The 15,607-nt window shown below is 46.8% G+C and overlaps 1 protein-coding gene across 1 annotated transcript in view; it reads left to right on the forward strand.

The window, feature by feature from the left end:
• The first annotated feature begins 3,311 nt into the window (after positions 1-3,311).
• Positions 3,312-15,607, forward strand: part of UVSSA (UV stimulated scaffold protein A) — a 50,368-nt gene continuing 38,072 nt past the window's right edge. Inside the window, exons 1-6 of the mRNA XM_068149560.1 lie at positions 3,312-3,514; positions 4,020-4,350; positions 5,256-5,376; positions 6,433-6,867; positions 8,490-8,599; positions 9,669-9,797. Of these exons, the coding sequence (XP_068005661.1) occupies positions 3,345-3,514; positions 4,020-4,350; positions 5,256-5,376; positions 6,433-6,867; positions 8,490-8,599; positions 9,669-9,797 (1,296 nt within the window). The 5' untranslated portion in view covers positions 3,312-3,344. The remainder of the gene's footprint in view (positions 3,515-4,019; positions 4,351-5,255; positions 5,377-6,432; positions 6,868-8,489; positions 8,600-9,668; positions 9,798-15,607) is intronic.

Here is a 15,607-nt window from a genome sequence, read left to right on the forward strand (position 1 = left end):
GCTCAGGCCACAGAGATATTTTATTAAGTGCTGAAGAGGTCCAGGAAATTTGCTTTAGGAAAGCTGGAGCTGCCTTGGATGTAATTGTAAAGGAAAAATCCTACAGGGCCTGATGTTTTGAGGGACCTCATTCCTCTACAACTGGGGGTGAGGTGAGGGTGAGGGACCTCATTGCTCTCTACAACTGGGGGTGAGGTGAGGGTGAGGGACCTCATTGCTCTCTACGACTGAGGGGTGAGGTGAGGTTTGGTCTCTTCACCCTAGGAACAAATGATGGGATGAGAGGAAATGGCCTCAAGTTGCTCCAGGGGAGGTTTAGATTGGACGTGAGGAATAATTTCTTCCCTAAAAGAGTTGTCAAGGCCTGGCCCAGGCTGCCCAGGGCAGTGGTGGAGTCTCCATCCCTGGAGCGGTTTCAAGGCTGTGGAGGTGTGGTGCTGAGGTGACCTGTCGGTGCTGGGGCTTGATGGTCCTAAAGGCTTTTTCCAGCCTCAGGGATGCCATGATCTGCACCAGTCACCCCTAGGGTTTGGGGTGTCGAACACATCTGCGCAGGGCGATGCTGCCAAGCCCGTGGGTTCTGCTTCGTCGCAGCTCCTGCCCTGCCGCCGGGCCACCGCTTCTCCTGCATTGCCCTCTGCTGGGGGCTGCCCCCAAAGGCAGCCCCACTGCAGTGACCCGCACTGCACGCCCCTGCTGACGGCCAGGGGGCTCACACTTCACTCTTCCTTCCCTCTGCACATGTCTGCACTTTGTACTTCCCATCCTCTGCCAGCTTCAATAACCAGCCAGGGGATTTATTGTTTTTCTTCCTACATAAGATGCAAATTCAGAGTTCCAGAACCATAGGCTTATATTTCTGTAGAGAAAGAGTTGAGATTAAAGAAGTAAAATAGATTATAAACAGCTTCAGAACATTCCCCTCTCCTGCAGCATCAGGAAGCTCTGGCTGGCTGGCCTTTCTCTGGAATGTGGTGACAAAGGCATGAGGAAGGAGTCCTGTTTGTGCAAGTGGCATTTCTGATTACTGATTTCACAGCAGAGGGTGTAACTGCATCGCTCTCACTGCCCTCTCAGCACAGAGGTAAGAAATGCAGCTCCTTGAATCAACAATCTGTCACAATCCACGTGACATGAAGCAATAGACTCAGGCTGTGCTGGAATCAGATGTAAGCCTGGAGGGGTCTCAGATGGTGTCCAGTCCTGCCTCAGCTCTCCCCAGATGTGCCAGAGCAAAGCCAAGGAAGGAGAAATGGCTGTGGCTTCTGCAGCCAAACTCATGCATAACCGGTGCTCTAGCCTCTTCAGCCTTTACCAGCTGGGTCCTAGTGGAGGGAGCAGGGAATATTGGTGTGGTGGATATTTACCATGTTCATTAAAAACGAGGAGGGAAAGGAAACTCAGCAACTTGAGCAAGCACCAGTTTATGTAATTGTCTCGGGTTTTAAGGAAAATAAAAATTAAATAGCTTAGCTTTTGCTGGAATTTGCCTCAGGGACTACCACGAATGAGCCACACAGCTCAGCATCCTCCTGTCAGCTGATTCTTTGCAAAGCCATATGGCTCCTTGCAGGGACTTCTTTCAGCACTCTGCATGGAGACGAAACTGCTGCCTTTGTAGATGTTAGGAATGCTGCTTAAGGCTCATTTTGATATGCTAATTCTAGATAGTACAGCAGTGCTAATTTTGCCAGCACTAACCCAATACAAAGCACTTGTTCAGGCGCTCTCAATCCAATTAAGAGGAGAAATAGAACAGTAGGACATACTGCAAGACTAAACGAATCTGAACTCTGCAGATGAGCTGTGGCACTGCACGTGGCTTTCACAGGGAAATCCATCTCACTGAAAGGAAGGCAATGAGGGAAGCAGAAACATTCTTACCAAGTAAGATGTCACTGGTTTGGTTTCCTCCTCACTGGATGTGAGGAGGAAGTTCTTCACCATGAGAGTGGTGAAGCCCTGGAATGGATTGTCCAGGGCGGTGGTTGAGGCCCTGTCCCTGGAGGTGTTTAAGAGCAGGCTGGATGAGGCTCTGGCCAGCCTGATCTAGTGTGGGGTGTCCCTGCCCATGGCAGGGGGGTTGGAACTAGATGATCCTTGTGGTCCCTTCCAACCCTGACTGATACTATGATACTGTGTCATGTGGTTTCACACATTGAATCAGAAACAGCAGAACCACCACAAAATGTATTTATTCATTTACTGCAGTAACTGTGTTTGAAAGGATGAGTTCATGGCTTGTAGAAAGTGTTCACTGATGTCTTCCCTCATCGCAGGAGCCAGCGCAGGCAGCTGTGACACCAACCCACACACCTTCCTCCCAACACATGCCCTAACTGGGGATTACTGGAAATACAGTCTGAGTATCCAATAATAACTGTTTGAGATGCAAGCAGACGTTTTAAATGTCTCCTTTCCTTAGGATGTTCAAAACAGGCACCTGCAAGGGCTGGATCTCTCCCAGTGGTTAATCTGTGCTTCCAGAAACGGGGGCTGCACGCTTTTCTGAGCACCCAACCCAAAAGCAGGTCAGGCACTGCCAAAAGCGAGTCCAAGGCAGCTCCACCAGCTCTGGACAAACCTCTGCATTTGTCTGCCAGCAGAGGTGACTGTGGACAGCAGGTAACAACACGGCAGGGACGTGCCCTTAGGACACAGCCGGAAGCCAAGTGCTGGACGCTGGCTGCACCTGGGCATTTGGCTAACCACATCATCTGAGCGAGGCAGAGGTGTGCCCTGCTCAGTACCTCCTATCTCTCTCACTTCTGTCATCCTCCATCAGTTTCACGCTGATGAAGGGAACAAAGTAAATATATGTTTTATACATTTACTTCTCTCTTCATCATTGCTCCTTGTGCTGAGAGGAAATGGACTCAGGTTGCACCAGGGGAAGTTTAGATTGGACACGAGAAATAATGTCTTCTCCTTGAGGGTTGTCAAGGTCTGGCCCGGGCTGCCCAGGGCGGTGGTGGGATCCCCATCCCTGGAGGGGTTTCAGAGCCTTGGAGATGTGGTGCTGGGGGACATGCTTTAGTGGTGACCTGACAGTGCTGAGTATTGGACTCCATGAGGTTAAAGGTCTCTGCCAACCCAAGCGGTCCCTCGTTCTATGCACAGGCGATACACAGGTGGTTGTCAGTGCAGTGTCCCCTCTGACCCGTGTAGGCTGTCACCTTCTCAGACTCCTGTCACCCCACCTCGGGCTCACCCCAAAGCGGCCCCTTTAAAGCCTTTCCCGCCCTCCCCCGGCCGCGGTGACGTCACCACGCGTCAGGCACGCGTCATGCATCACGTGATGCGCACTGGGCAACAGCGGCGCCGCGGAAGCTGGGTGCGGCCTGATGCTGACTGTCGGCAGAGCCGGCCGGGCCGGAGTGGAGCCCGGCGGCAGCTGTCTTGATGTGCCGGCAGGGATGGACCAGCGGCTCGGCGAGCTGGTGGAGGAGCTCACCACCTCCGGGCAGCCGCGGCTGGAGCCGGGCAGGATGAAGGAGCTGAAGAAAATCTGCAGGTACGGCAGCGCCGTCCCGCCCGACCCGCGGTGGGAGCCAGGCCTCCTTGCCTCCCCGCAAAGCTGCTCCCGGGCCGGGCGTCTGTGGGGGCTGCCCTCAAGGGGCTGTCTGTTGGAACTAGTTCCGGCTTGCCGCTGGCAGCGGAGCTGCTGGTTTCAGAGCCCCTGGAGACATGGGAAGGGTTGTCTTGCAAAGAACCCTGAAGATCATCCAGTTCCAACCCCGTGCCATGGGCAGGGGCACCTCCTTCTAGACCAGGCTGCTTAAGACCCCACCCAACCTGGCCTTGAACACTGCCAGCCTTGCAGCCCTCACAACTTCTTTAGGCAACCTGCAGCAGTGCCTCACCACCCTCACAGGCAAGAATTTAGTAATGTCTAACCCAAATACGTGTCTTTAAGTTGTACTTTTATGTGCTATACTCTTTTTAAGTGACTTCCCACATTTTGAATTTTGGTTGGTTGGTTGGTTTGGGTTTTTATTCTCCGTTTTCTCCCTTCTCAGGTCTTCAGAAGAGCATCTGAGCCATGCCTATCACCTGCTGATGACTCGGCTCAACGAGGAGCATGCTGAGATGCGCTTCTCGGCTTTCCAGATAGTGCAGGAGCTGTTCACCCGCTCCCACCAGTTCAGGACACTCGTTATTTCCAACTTCCAAGAGTTCTTGGAGCTTACAGTGGGGATAGACCACGAGCAGCCTCTTCCCCCACCCAAGGAGGTGGCACAAAAACTGAGGCAAGCAGCCATTAAGTCGGTGCAAGAGTGGCATGAGAAGTACGGAGAGGCCTACAAGAAGCTTTCTCTGGGATACCACTTTCTCAAGCAGAATAAGAAGGTACTCTGTGTTGTGATTTATTTGTGTCTTGAGGGTCACTAGGAGATGTTTAAAGCAAAGAAACCAATACATACAAATAAAAGCTGTTTGAGAAAGCATCTTTAGGAGATCTGTTGAACACAGTCTCTTGAAAAAAATACAGCACACCACCCTGAATTTTTTTGTTCAGCTTGCAGAACTGTAAGGTTTCAAAACTTGGAATCAGAGTTGGGCTTGAAGAGTTGCTTCTTAAGGTGCAAAAAGTGTTGCTCCCCAGTGTGCTTTTGTCTGTTTATTCCTGCCTGAAGGGGGAGGCAGGGGGGGAAACAGAATCAGCTACACTAGGTGATCAGTTCTTGTCCAGAGAAGCTGTGGCAGTGTTCAAGTGCAGGTTGGATGGGGCCATTAGTAATCTAGTCTAGCAGGAGGTGTCCCTGCCCATGGCAGAGGGTTGGAACTTAAGTGGTCTTAAAAGTCCCTCCCTTAAAAATTTTCCTAAAGTCCCTTAGCAGTGGACCTAATGTGGTGTTTTTGTGAAACTGGGATCCTTGCCCTGTGTAGTTTCTTCCTGCCCATTCCTCTAACCCCACGCGCCTAGTGCTGTGACAAAAGTCTCCCGAAGCCTCACCGATTCCTGCAGTTCAGATGGGGAAATCCAAGCATTCAGCTTTCCTACTTTGTGGTTCCTTTCTGAAAGCCATTGATTCTCAGCAGTCCCTTATTAGCAGAAGTGAAAACCCCGCTTAGAACTGCTGTAGTTATTGATTCCAGGAGGAGAGGAGATAAAAGGAAAGGCTGCTGAGCTTCTGGCTGATCGCTGCTGTTCAGAGATTTTTCACCCCAGATAAGGATCTTAGGAAATGGATTTTTTTTTTCTATGTATTTCTTAGGAGGAAGGGTGCACTTCATTTTCTTCCTTTCCCCAGGTGGATTTTCAAGATGTGCATGCCAGGACCGTGGCTGAAAGGAGGAGGGAAGAGGAGAAGCAGAAACGACTGGATAATATCTACAAAGAGAAGGCCAAAAGAGCTGAAAAAGAAATGGAAGGCGAGTTGCTTTGTTTCTTTGTGTGGGGGTTGGGGGTTTGGTTGTTGTTGAAGTAACCATTTCTAAGGTTATGTAAAACAAATCCTAAGAGAACAGCTATCCAAATGATTGCTGGCCACAGGTGGCAGAAATGCTCCATTTGTTGGAACTTGTCACTCTGTCACCTGAAGAATAACAGGGGGAACCAGTGATGGTTTTGTGAACTCAGGTGGTATGGAGAGATTTATAAAGCAAATCAAACTTAGCAGGTAAAGGTCTGGTCTACAATTCAGTGAAATAGGAATGCATAACCTCAGGCAAGCCTGTTGTGAGACCTTTCAGAGCTGGTGGCTTAATGTCAGTGCCATTGACTAGGGACAGGCTTATCAATACTGATGGCTGATGGCCTTCATTCTGTCATACATGCTACATTTATTATATATATAGGGATAGGAGGAAGGGTGATGGCTTCAAACTGGAAGAAGCTGGATTGAGATGAGACATCAGGATGAAATTATTCCCCATGAGGCACTGGTGTGGGTTGCCCAGAGAAGCTGTGGAGGCTCCAAGCCTGGCTCTGTTCGTAGCCAGGTTGGATGGGGCCTTGAGCAGCCAGCATTGTGCATGCTGGAAATGTTTCCATGCATGAGGGTAGAAATGTAAAGGGATTCAACCTTAAAGTCTCTATTATCAGTACCAGGTGTTCATAGCTACCCCTACACCAACTACAACACTCAGGGCTGTAGAATGAATGCCTGGAACATCACTGACAATATCCTCACTCAGCCTGGTTCTCCAAATTCTTTGGGGCACTGGTGTCATCTTTGCTGAGTGAGATTTTAGACAGGATAGAGAAGGGAGGAGCAGTGGCTCTAAATGTCTTGCTCAGGAAATTCTGGCTTTCCTGCTTAAGAAGTGTTGTCACTTGTAGAAAGACAGTGCCTGCAGCAGAGATCTGTGTGGCCAAGCGGTCTCTGGGTAAATGGATCACCCCTTTGGCAGTCCTGTTTGTTTTATAAGCCTATGCCTGCTCTCTACAATACTTAACAATATTCTACACCAATTGTGTCTTGATAGAAATGTCCCAAGAGATTCTGAACACACTGACAGAGATGGAAAACTGTTTCCAGCTTCTGATGCCAGATCCTTTCAGCTTCACTGTGTATGACACAGCACTGGAACCCAGCAAACCAACATCTGCTAATGGGGATAGACCCACATCTGCCCTGTCCTCCCCGGTGGAAGCTGAGCAGTCCTCTTTTGGAGGCATGGATGATGAGCAGCCATGCTGCAGCAAGGACCTTCCTGCTGTTCCTCAGTGTGTTAGGACTGATCAACACAAAGAGTTGGATGAGAAAGATGAGAAGCCTGAGGAAAAGGAATTAGATGAAGGCACCTGCTCTGAAGCTCAGTCTGGTGTTCCTGTTCCCAGGGATGATGATTACCAGACTTTTGTCAGGAACCATGGCCTTGTGTCACATAAATATACTCTAGACCTTGAAATCTCCACAGGTACCTGCCAAGTGTTTTCACCTGTAGGTGGAGGCAGCCTCTCTGAAGTGCTTTGTGCTTGTGTTTGGGTCTGTTTTGATGACTTAAATGCTGAGGTTCCTGGACACCATTTTGATTTGGGATTCTTGGACAACACTTTGATTTATTTTAGTTCCTTTCTGTTTCTGGTTCATCAAGCAACCATTCTTAGGTTTGAGTGTCCTTGGATGTGATCATTAAATCTATTAACTACTTTTGTGTTACTTATTGTAACCACAGCACTTCATAGTACCTGTGAGTTGAGTTTCCTGTGTTAAAAAGGAGAAAAAACAATAAATCTCTTTCCCATGCAGAATTTTCTCTCTCATATGCTTCACTGCTTACCTCTTTCTCTCTAGCTGAAGTATAAGATGCTAGTTTCAAAGTCTTACAACTGAGTGGATCTTAAACTTCTTTTTTTCCCTTCCTTCTGACAACCTGCCAGAAGCAGGAAGTGGTTTTGCTAGAAAGCCTTAAGGATTCTACCTTTGTAATAGACCTTTGCTAATGTGAGCTACCTCTACAAACACCAGGATGGGTTGTGTTGTGGTGGCCTGAGTGAAGTCTCTACCAATACTGTCCTAAAGGAATTCCATGTGCAAACAGCCAGCGAGGCAGGCAGCAGAACTGGAAATGTATCCCTGGGGCTTACAGATGACCAAGGGATGAAAAGTGCTATTTCAGCTTGGACAGGAGCATTCTTGGCTGCTCTAGACATCAAGTCCCTGTTGCCCCTGGGGCAGGGATTATTTTCTATTGAATATGCAGAAACCAGCACAATAAAGCCCAGCTCATTTGAACCTAGGGCAAGATGTGAATACTAAGACTGCACTTGTGGTCTGTTTGGTCATTCCTCAGCATAACAACTCTGCCACCACTGGACTGAAAGTTTTTCATCTTTTCCTGTTTTTTAACAGAGAAACATCCTCAAGTTTGTAATTGTCCCTGGTGTGATCAAGTGTTTTTAGAGAGCTAAGTCTAGTTAAGAAGTGCCCCTACCCATGGCAGGGAGGTTGGAGTAGATGACCTCTGAGGTCCTTTCCAACCTAAGTCATTCTATGATTCTGCTTACTTTCTGTAGCTCCTGTAGTGAAAGGTACTCTAAACCTGGTGCACTAACTCTTGTAGTGAAAGGTACTCTAAACCTGGTGCACTAACTCTTGTAGTGCAAGGTGCTCTAAACCTGGTGCACTAACTCTTGTAGTGCAAGGTGCTCTAAACCTGGTGCACTAACTCTTGCAGTGCAAGGTGCTCTAAACCTGGTGCACTAACTCTTGTAGTGCAAGGTGCTCTAAACCTGGTGCACTAACTCTTGTAGTGCAAGGTGCTCTAAACCTGGTGCACTAACTCTTGTAGTGCAAGGTGCTCTAAACCTGGTGCACTAACTCTTGTAGTGCAAGGTGCTCTAAACCTGGTGCACTAACTCTTGTAGTGCAAGGTGCTCTAAACCTGGTGCACTAACTCTTGCAGTGAAAGGTACTCTAAACCTGGTGCACTAACTCTTGTAGTGAAAGGTACTCTAAACCTGGTGCACTAACTCTTGTAGTGAAAGGTACTCTAAACCTGGTGCACTAACTCTTTTTTTTCCCCCCTGTTCTGAGCAGATATAAAAGTGCATGAGAATGAAGACAACACTGCCATAATAAACAATGTCATGGATGCTCACAAACTCCTCAGAAATAAGTTCTGGCCTTCTGTGCAGTCCTGGATTCAGGTGGGATAAAGAGAACTCTTTTTTCCCCCCTATTTTTTTTACCTTATGAAAAGATAGAGAAGCAAGCACTAGGGTACAGGAGCTCTTGAGAGAGAGTGAGCAGAAATGAAAGTCAGGTTGAAGAAACATTGGTGCAAGTAGAGAAGATTTATGGTTCAGTAGGGGTAGACAAAAGGAGACCACAACACAACTTTTTTGATGGCTCTCAGCATTAGCCTGGGCCTGGTGCATGGAATTTGGCCTGTAGGAGGACACTCTGAGGAGATGTTCATTCTTTGTCTTTAGTAGATGCTGTTCGTGGGTGAAAAATTGAGCCAGCAATGTGCTCACAGCCCAGAACCAGCGGTGTCCTGGCCTGATCCCCAGCAGTGTGGGCAGCCTGTGGAAGGAGGGGATTCTGCCCCTCTGTTCTGCTCTTCTGAGCCCCTACCTGCAGTGCTGGGGCCAGTACTGGTGACCCCAACACAAGAAGGACTTGAAACCTCCAGAGGAGGCCACAAGGTGATCCAAGGGCTGGAGAAACTCTGCTGTGAGGCCAGGCTGAGAGAGTTGAGGTTGTTCAGCTTGAAGAAGAGAAGGCTCCAGTGAGACCTTATAGCAGCCTTCCAGTATTTGAAGGTGGCTACAGGAAAGGTGGGGAAGGACTTAGTGATAGAATGAGAAGTAAGAGTTTCAAACTGAAAGAATAGGTTTAGTTTAGACATGAGAAGAAATTCCTCCTCATGAAGGTGGTGAGGCACTGGAACAGGTTGCCCAGAGAAATTGTGGAGGCTTCAAGCCTGGCAGTGTTGGATGGGACCGTGAGCAAACTGGTCCTGCCCATGGCAGGGGGTTTGGAGTTGGGTGATCTTTGAAGGTCCCTTTCAACCCAAACCACTCTATGGCTCTGTGATTCCACTGGCTCCTATATTCTAGATAGGAAAAGAAGGGGCTTCACTAATTGTTCCTTGTAAAATGAAGGGATTTGTGGCAATGTTGCTTCCTTACTGATGAAGGAAAACAAAGAATGTCTTTTGTGTCAGATGTCTAGAAGACTAAAGGCTCAGGATGTCGATTTCTTGCTTTGCAGTTATTTACCAGAGCTGGGATAAATGACGATCACCTGAGATGTGCCATTGATCTCAAGAGTAAATTGGAGACTGCTATGAAGAAATACAAGGAAATGAATATTTCCTTTAAAGGGAAAAGAGAAGAAGTGGTGAGTTTCTTCAAATTCTGTGTTGCTAGAGAGGACCATCAGTTTTTCAGGAGGAGACTTGATGGGGTGCTTGGTGCCATGGGTTAGCTGTTTGGGTGGGTTGGATTGGTTGATGGATTGGACGCGATGATCTTGAAGGTCTCTTCCAACCTGGTTTACTCTAAATAATGCTTAGCTTGTTATACAGCCAAGTGCACTGCAGCTTTGGACTTCATCTTTTCAGCTAACCCAGCTGATTGTGGCTTCCCTTGAAGAGGCTGCACAGAACCCCTGGGGAGTTTGCCAGGGTGCTGGTCATTGGGCAGCACTGTCGTTGTTTAGGACAGAGAAGTGATTCATTGCAGACTGGGTTTGCCCTGAGTTTCTGCATGTGTAACAGTTGTGCCTCAGCTTCTGTTGTGCATATTTCCCAGCAATCACTGTGTCACTTTCCTTGTACAACCTGCTGGTGCCTCACAGTTCAGGAGTATTTACTCTCTCTACTGAGCATGTTGTGTGGTGGAGGATATCTTAAGAGAATCACCTCTCCTGTGGAGACAGACTGAGAGTTGTGGCTATTCAGTCTGGAGAGGAGAAGGCTCTGAGGAGACCTTATTGTGGCCTTCCAGTATCTTAAGGGGGCCTACAAGAAAGCTGGGGAGGGTTTCAGGTAGTGATAGGACTAGGGGGAATGGAGCAAAACTAGAAGTGGGTAGACTCAGACTGGATGTTAGGAAGAAGTTCTTCACCATATTGGTGGTGAGATACTGGCACAGGTTGCCCAGGGAGGTGGTGGAAGCCTCATCCCTGGAGGTTTTTTAGGCCAGCCTGGATGTGGCTCTGAGCAACCTGATGTAGTGTGAGGTGTCCCTGTCCATGGCAGGGGGGTTGGAACTAGATGGTCCCTGAGGTCCCTTCCAACCCTGACAGTTCTATGATTCTATGAATTAATTATTCGATCAACCTTTAAATTGTCAAGATACTTCACAAAGATCAGCTCCCTGTGGCAGTTCTTGTGAAATAGGTAGAACTTGTAAAAAAATGGAGGCTGAGAGATCTAATAATTAATTTAGATGCCAAAAGGAGTCTGTGGTTTAAATAGCTAAAAAGCAGAGCTGGGTTATACCCATTCCTGCTGGCAGCAATCAAACCAAATAACCACATAGCTTGACATGAAGATAAGTGGGGTTTGGGTCAGTGTCCAAAGTAGAGTCTGGTTCCTGACTGGATTGGAAGAATTTGATTCAGACATTGTACTTTGGACTAGATTGTGGTAGCCTCATTTAGCTGTGACTGGGTCTTGCAGACTTTGCTTTCATTGTGCAAATGAGGCTTCACCAAGATTAATCTGGGTCATCACCTGGATACCCCCTGATGTGCCACACCAGTCAAAAATGCCAGCTCTGAATGAAAAGCACTGCAAGGCTGTCTTGTCAGAGGTTGGGTTTTTTTTTCTCCTCCAGTGAAATATGGGTGCTACCTCTATGCAACCAGCTATGAAGGAATCCAGACATGTGCTGTCATTCCTGCCATTTGCTTGACAGGATTTCATTTGCTGCAGCTCTGCATGGAATATTGGTTGCTATATTTCTTGCAAGATATAAAGGACATTCAAGCCCTGATTTTTCATGTTGGGTGTGTGTGTGTGTGTATGCATCTGTGTGGGCTTAAAGTGGCATTGTTGCCACTTCTGGAGACTGATCAATACTATCTGGATAAGATTTGAATGTTAAGAAATTCCATTGTTAGGAGAGAGTGGGGGGAAAAGGGAAAACACATAGCAGTGCTCACAAAAAATGCAGTGAAAATGAAGCAGTGCAGATTGAGGTGTTAATGGGAGCCTTGAAAACACTCTGGAATTGTTCCTAGGGTTTTTCTCAAGTGTTAGTGCTGTGTTACTTCAAATTTATTACCTGAACATAGGGAGCTTTGTACTGCAGAAGAAAACTGTATAAATTAGCTTTTATTCACTTGTCAAATGACTTTGTTTGAAACATAAAACCACAGTAAAATGAGAGCCTGATAGAAAGGGGAAAAAAAACCACCAACAAACCAAGCGGCATCTTTTAGGCTGTGATTATTAAATCTCCATGTGTCAGATATTTACATGTCAGTGTGTGAAATGCTGCACACAGCTCCTCTTCAGCTCAGCACTGCTGCTTGGAGGGTGGTGTTGCTTCTGTCTGCCCTTCCTTGTGTCACTGGAGCTGTACTTATCCTGGACCCATGGTTTTATCCTGGGATCGTGCTTTGGTTGCAGAAGGCCTTTAAGATCGTTGAGTCTTCCCCTAGCAGATCAGAATTCATCAAGACATCTTTTCCTGAGCTGTGATTTTTTTTCCAAAGGGATGGGAGATGGACAGAAGATGACAGCCTGACTGTGTTGGCCAAAGGCAGATGAGTTTGTGTGTGCTTGACACAGTTTATATTCACTGCAGTTAAATGCTCCTTTAGGATGTGAATTGGTGTTGGCTTCTGATAGGAAACGTGTTGGGAAAATAGAAATGAGCTTTGAAACCCATTTTTCTGTGAAACTGAGTTTTAGCTAGGTCTGGGCAAAGGGGCTGAAGCTGTAAAAGCAATTTTCCCTTACCTGCATCCCTTGCTCTCCCTGGGCTGCCTGCTCAGGACAGCCTCATGCCCAGCAGAGGGAGTGCACACTGCATGCTCTGCACCATCCAAAGCCAGCAGCTCTCTGGCCTTCCAGGTAAGCCGGAGACACTTGAAGTCAACTCCTGACTCTGTTTGGGTGAATTATGAACTAATTGTTGTCTGAGATTGATCCTAAATAGTCCCTGTTTCCAGAGCTGAGATTATTTTGGAGGGATAACTTGTTTTCACAGCTGAAAAGTTCCTTTAACAACAATTTTTTCCTGTTTAGAGACAGTTTCCTTCTTTAATGTCTTCCCTTGTATTTATCTGTATTTGGTTTTTCCTTGTTTAATGTCTTAGTTTCCAGCTGATTAGATGCAAATCATCTTGCAGTTTTGTAAGTTATGACAGGACAAGTGTGTATTGTATTCTAAATCATTCATGCTGCCTTTGACATCATTTGCATCGAGGATTGTCCATTAGGAGAAGTTCTTCCATGAATAGTGGAAATGTAGTTCATTGGCTGTATTTTGTACACTGGGAGTTTCTTTAGCTTTTGCTTCAATTGACCTTTTGGGAAGCCATGAAAGGCTTTGCTACTTGGGCTGGCTAAAACTTAGACAAACAGGAATTAGTAGACAGTGTGATGTGAGGACCATTCCCTTCACCTGTCTGTCAACAGTGGTTGTTCAGCAGGCCCACTCCTGAATTCTTAATTTCAAGTTCTATTAACAGCCAAGGATGTAGAGGTTTTTCATTAGCTGTCTTCATTACTTTTTGCCTTCACCTTTCCCTATCTGCTGTCAAATCTAAGCATGCACTTGGATCTTGATTTATTCATGTACTTAATTTTATCCATGTGAAACATCTGGTTGAATTCAATAATGCCATTAATAATTAGCTTTGGAGAAGGCTGTCCTTGTATCATCATAGTATCATCCAGGGTTGGAAGGGACCACAAGGAGCATCTAGTTCCAACCCCCCTGCCATGGGCAGGGACACCCCACACTAGATCAGGCTGGACAGAGCCTCATCCAGCCTGGGCTTAAACACCTCCAGGGACGGGGCCTCGACCATCTCCCTGGACAACACATTCCAGGGCTTCACCACTCTCATGGGGAAGAACTTCCTCCTCACATCTAGCCTGAATCTCCCCACCTCCAGCTTCATTCCATTCCCCCTAGTCCTATCACTACCTGAGAAGTCTTTCCCCAGCCTTCCTGTAGCCCCCTTCAGATACTGGAAGGCCACAATGAGGTCACCTCGGAGCCTTCTCTTCTGCAGACTGAACAGCCCCAACTCCTTCAGTCTGTCCTCATAGGAGAGGTGCTCCAGCCCTCTGATCATCCTTGTGGCCCTTCTCTGGACACGTTCCAGCACCTCCACATCCCTCTTGTAATAGGGGCTCCAGAACTGGACACAGTACTCCAGGTGGGGTCTCACCAGGGCTGTGTTGTCCAGAACCTGGTCTCATCTCCAAACCTTACTGCACAGGTTTTTGCTTCTGGTTGTTTTGTTGTTGTTGTTTTTTGGAAGCACAAAACTGTTACAAATTATATTTACAACTTAAATATTTTGTGGGCATAATTTAGTCTTAAAATATTTGAATACATACAAAGATTAAGGTTTAAATAAGGAATAAATGAAGCCAAGAGCTTTACCAATTACTTGGCTACAAGACTACTGCTGATTGTGGGTTTTTTTCCATGCCAACCACAGCTTGGCATTTTATCAATGCTAATGAGTTATCCCTACCTAATCATCTTGCAGCTTTGCAACCAGCTCTTTTTTTAAGTTTTTAGTTAAGTTTGGGCCTTCTTTAAACAAAAAAAAGAAGTTGCACTTGAATTTTTACATCAAAAGCAAAGGCTGTGTTGTTTTCTCTTCCTGCTCCTTTCCATGGCTGTGGAGAATTCAGCCCAGCTGACTGCTTTCTGCAACAGCTTCTTGTACTCACATCCTCATTTTTTTTCCCCTCTTTTTGTTTTAGAGAGGTTGTTTCTGTGGAGTAAGTAGTTGTCCTTAGTGTTCTCTCACCATGCCTGAGCCCACATCTGCTAATGCACGCTCCAGGAGTGAGTGGGACGCCTCTGTAAGAGAATCATGGAATGTTAGGGGTTGAAAGAGACCTTGAAAGGTCATCCAGTCCAACCCTCCTGCCAGAGCAGGTCATACAGGAACAAATCCAGATGGGTTATGAATAATCCCAGAGAAGGAGACTCTACAATCTCTCTGAGCAGCCTGTTCCAGTGTTTTGTCACCCTCACAGTGAAAAAGGTTTTCCTGATATTTGTGTGGAGTATTCTGCTCCAGCCTGCACCTGTTGCCCCTTGTCCTATCATTGGACATCCCTGAGCAGAGCCTGGCTCTATCCTCTCAACACTGCTCTTCACATGAATGAGGTTGCCTCTTGGTCTCCTCTTCTCTGAGCTAAAGAGAGCCAGCTCCCTCAGTCTTTCCTCAGAAGGAAGATGTTCCACTCCCTTATGGAGCCTTTTCCTCAGGTGATGTTTCTAGACTGCACCCAAACCAAAACCCTGACTCTTGACAAAGTTACCCTTTGACAAGCAGAAGCATTTAATGTTGAGATTGGAGTAGGAGCTTTATGTTGACTGTCAGTGTATTTTCTAAACCCTAAGAGAAATATGGCAATATTTGATAATGTAATCAGCATTCTACCTAAAGATGTCCTTGATCAGCTTCTGTACCTCCTGGACAGGGAATGTGTTCACAATAAAGTTTAATAACATTTGTATGGTTGAAGTAGTGGCCCTGGCAACAGCTTAGATTGATTTCTTTCTTTTCCTAGCTAATATTTATTTTAACAGCCAGTTCAACCATAGCTGTGGGAGTACCCACAAAATATTAAATGTCATACAGATGCTTCTGCTCCCTCTTCCTTCCTCCCCCATCTTAACCATCACATGGTAATTATTTCTGTCTGTGAAACATCTCTTTCATCACCACCTTTCAGCTTAGAAGAGCTTTTCAGGGTTTAAGTCTGAGGAGGCTGTAGGACTGATATAAAGCAAAGCACTGCAAGAGTAACCCTCAAAACAGTGTTCTGGTGTCTAATGGGGATTGTTTGGGGCTGATTTTTCTTTTACCTTTTCCTGGAGCTAAGTGTTGCTGTGGTGCATTTTATGCTTGGCACTAGCTGTGCAGCCTGCTGCTGTTACAGAGTCCAAAATACCTGGCTGTGCAGATCCAGCCAGGAATTGTCGGGGCTGTCACTGTGG

This window comes from Melanerpes formicivorus, unplaced genomic scaffold (assembly GCF_026170545.1).
Source record: "Melanerpes formicivorus ecotype bairdi unplaced genomic scaffold, bMelFor1.0.p_v2 SCAF_18, whole genome shotgun sequence".
Lineage (NCBI taxonomy): Eukaryota > Metazoa > Chordata > Aves > Piciformes > Picidae > Melanerpes > Melanerpes formicivorus.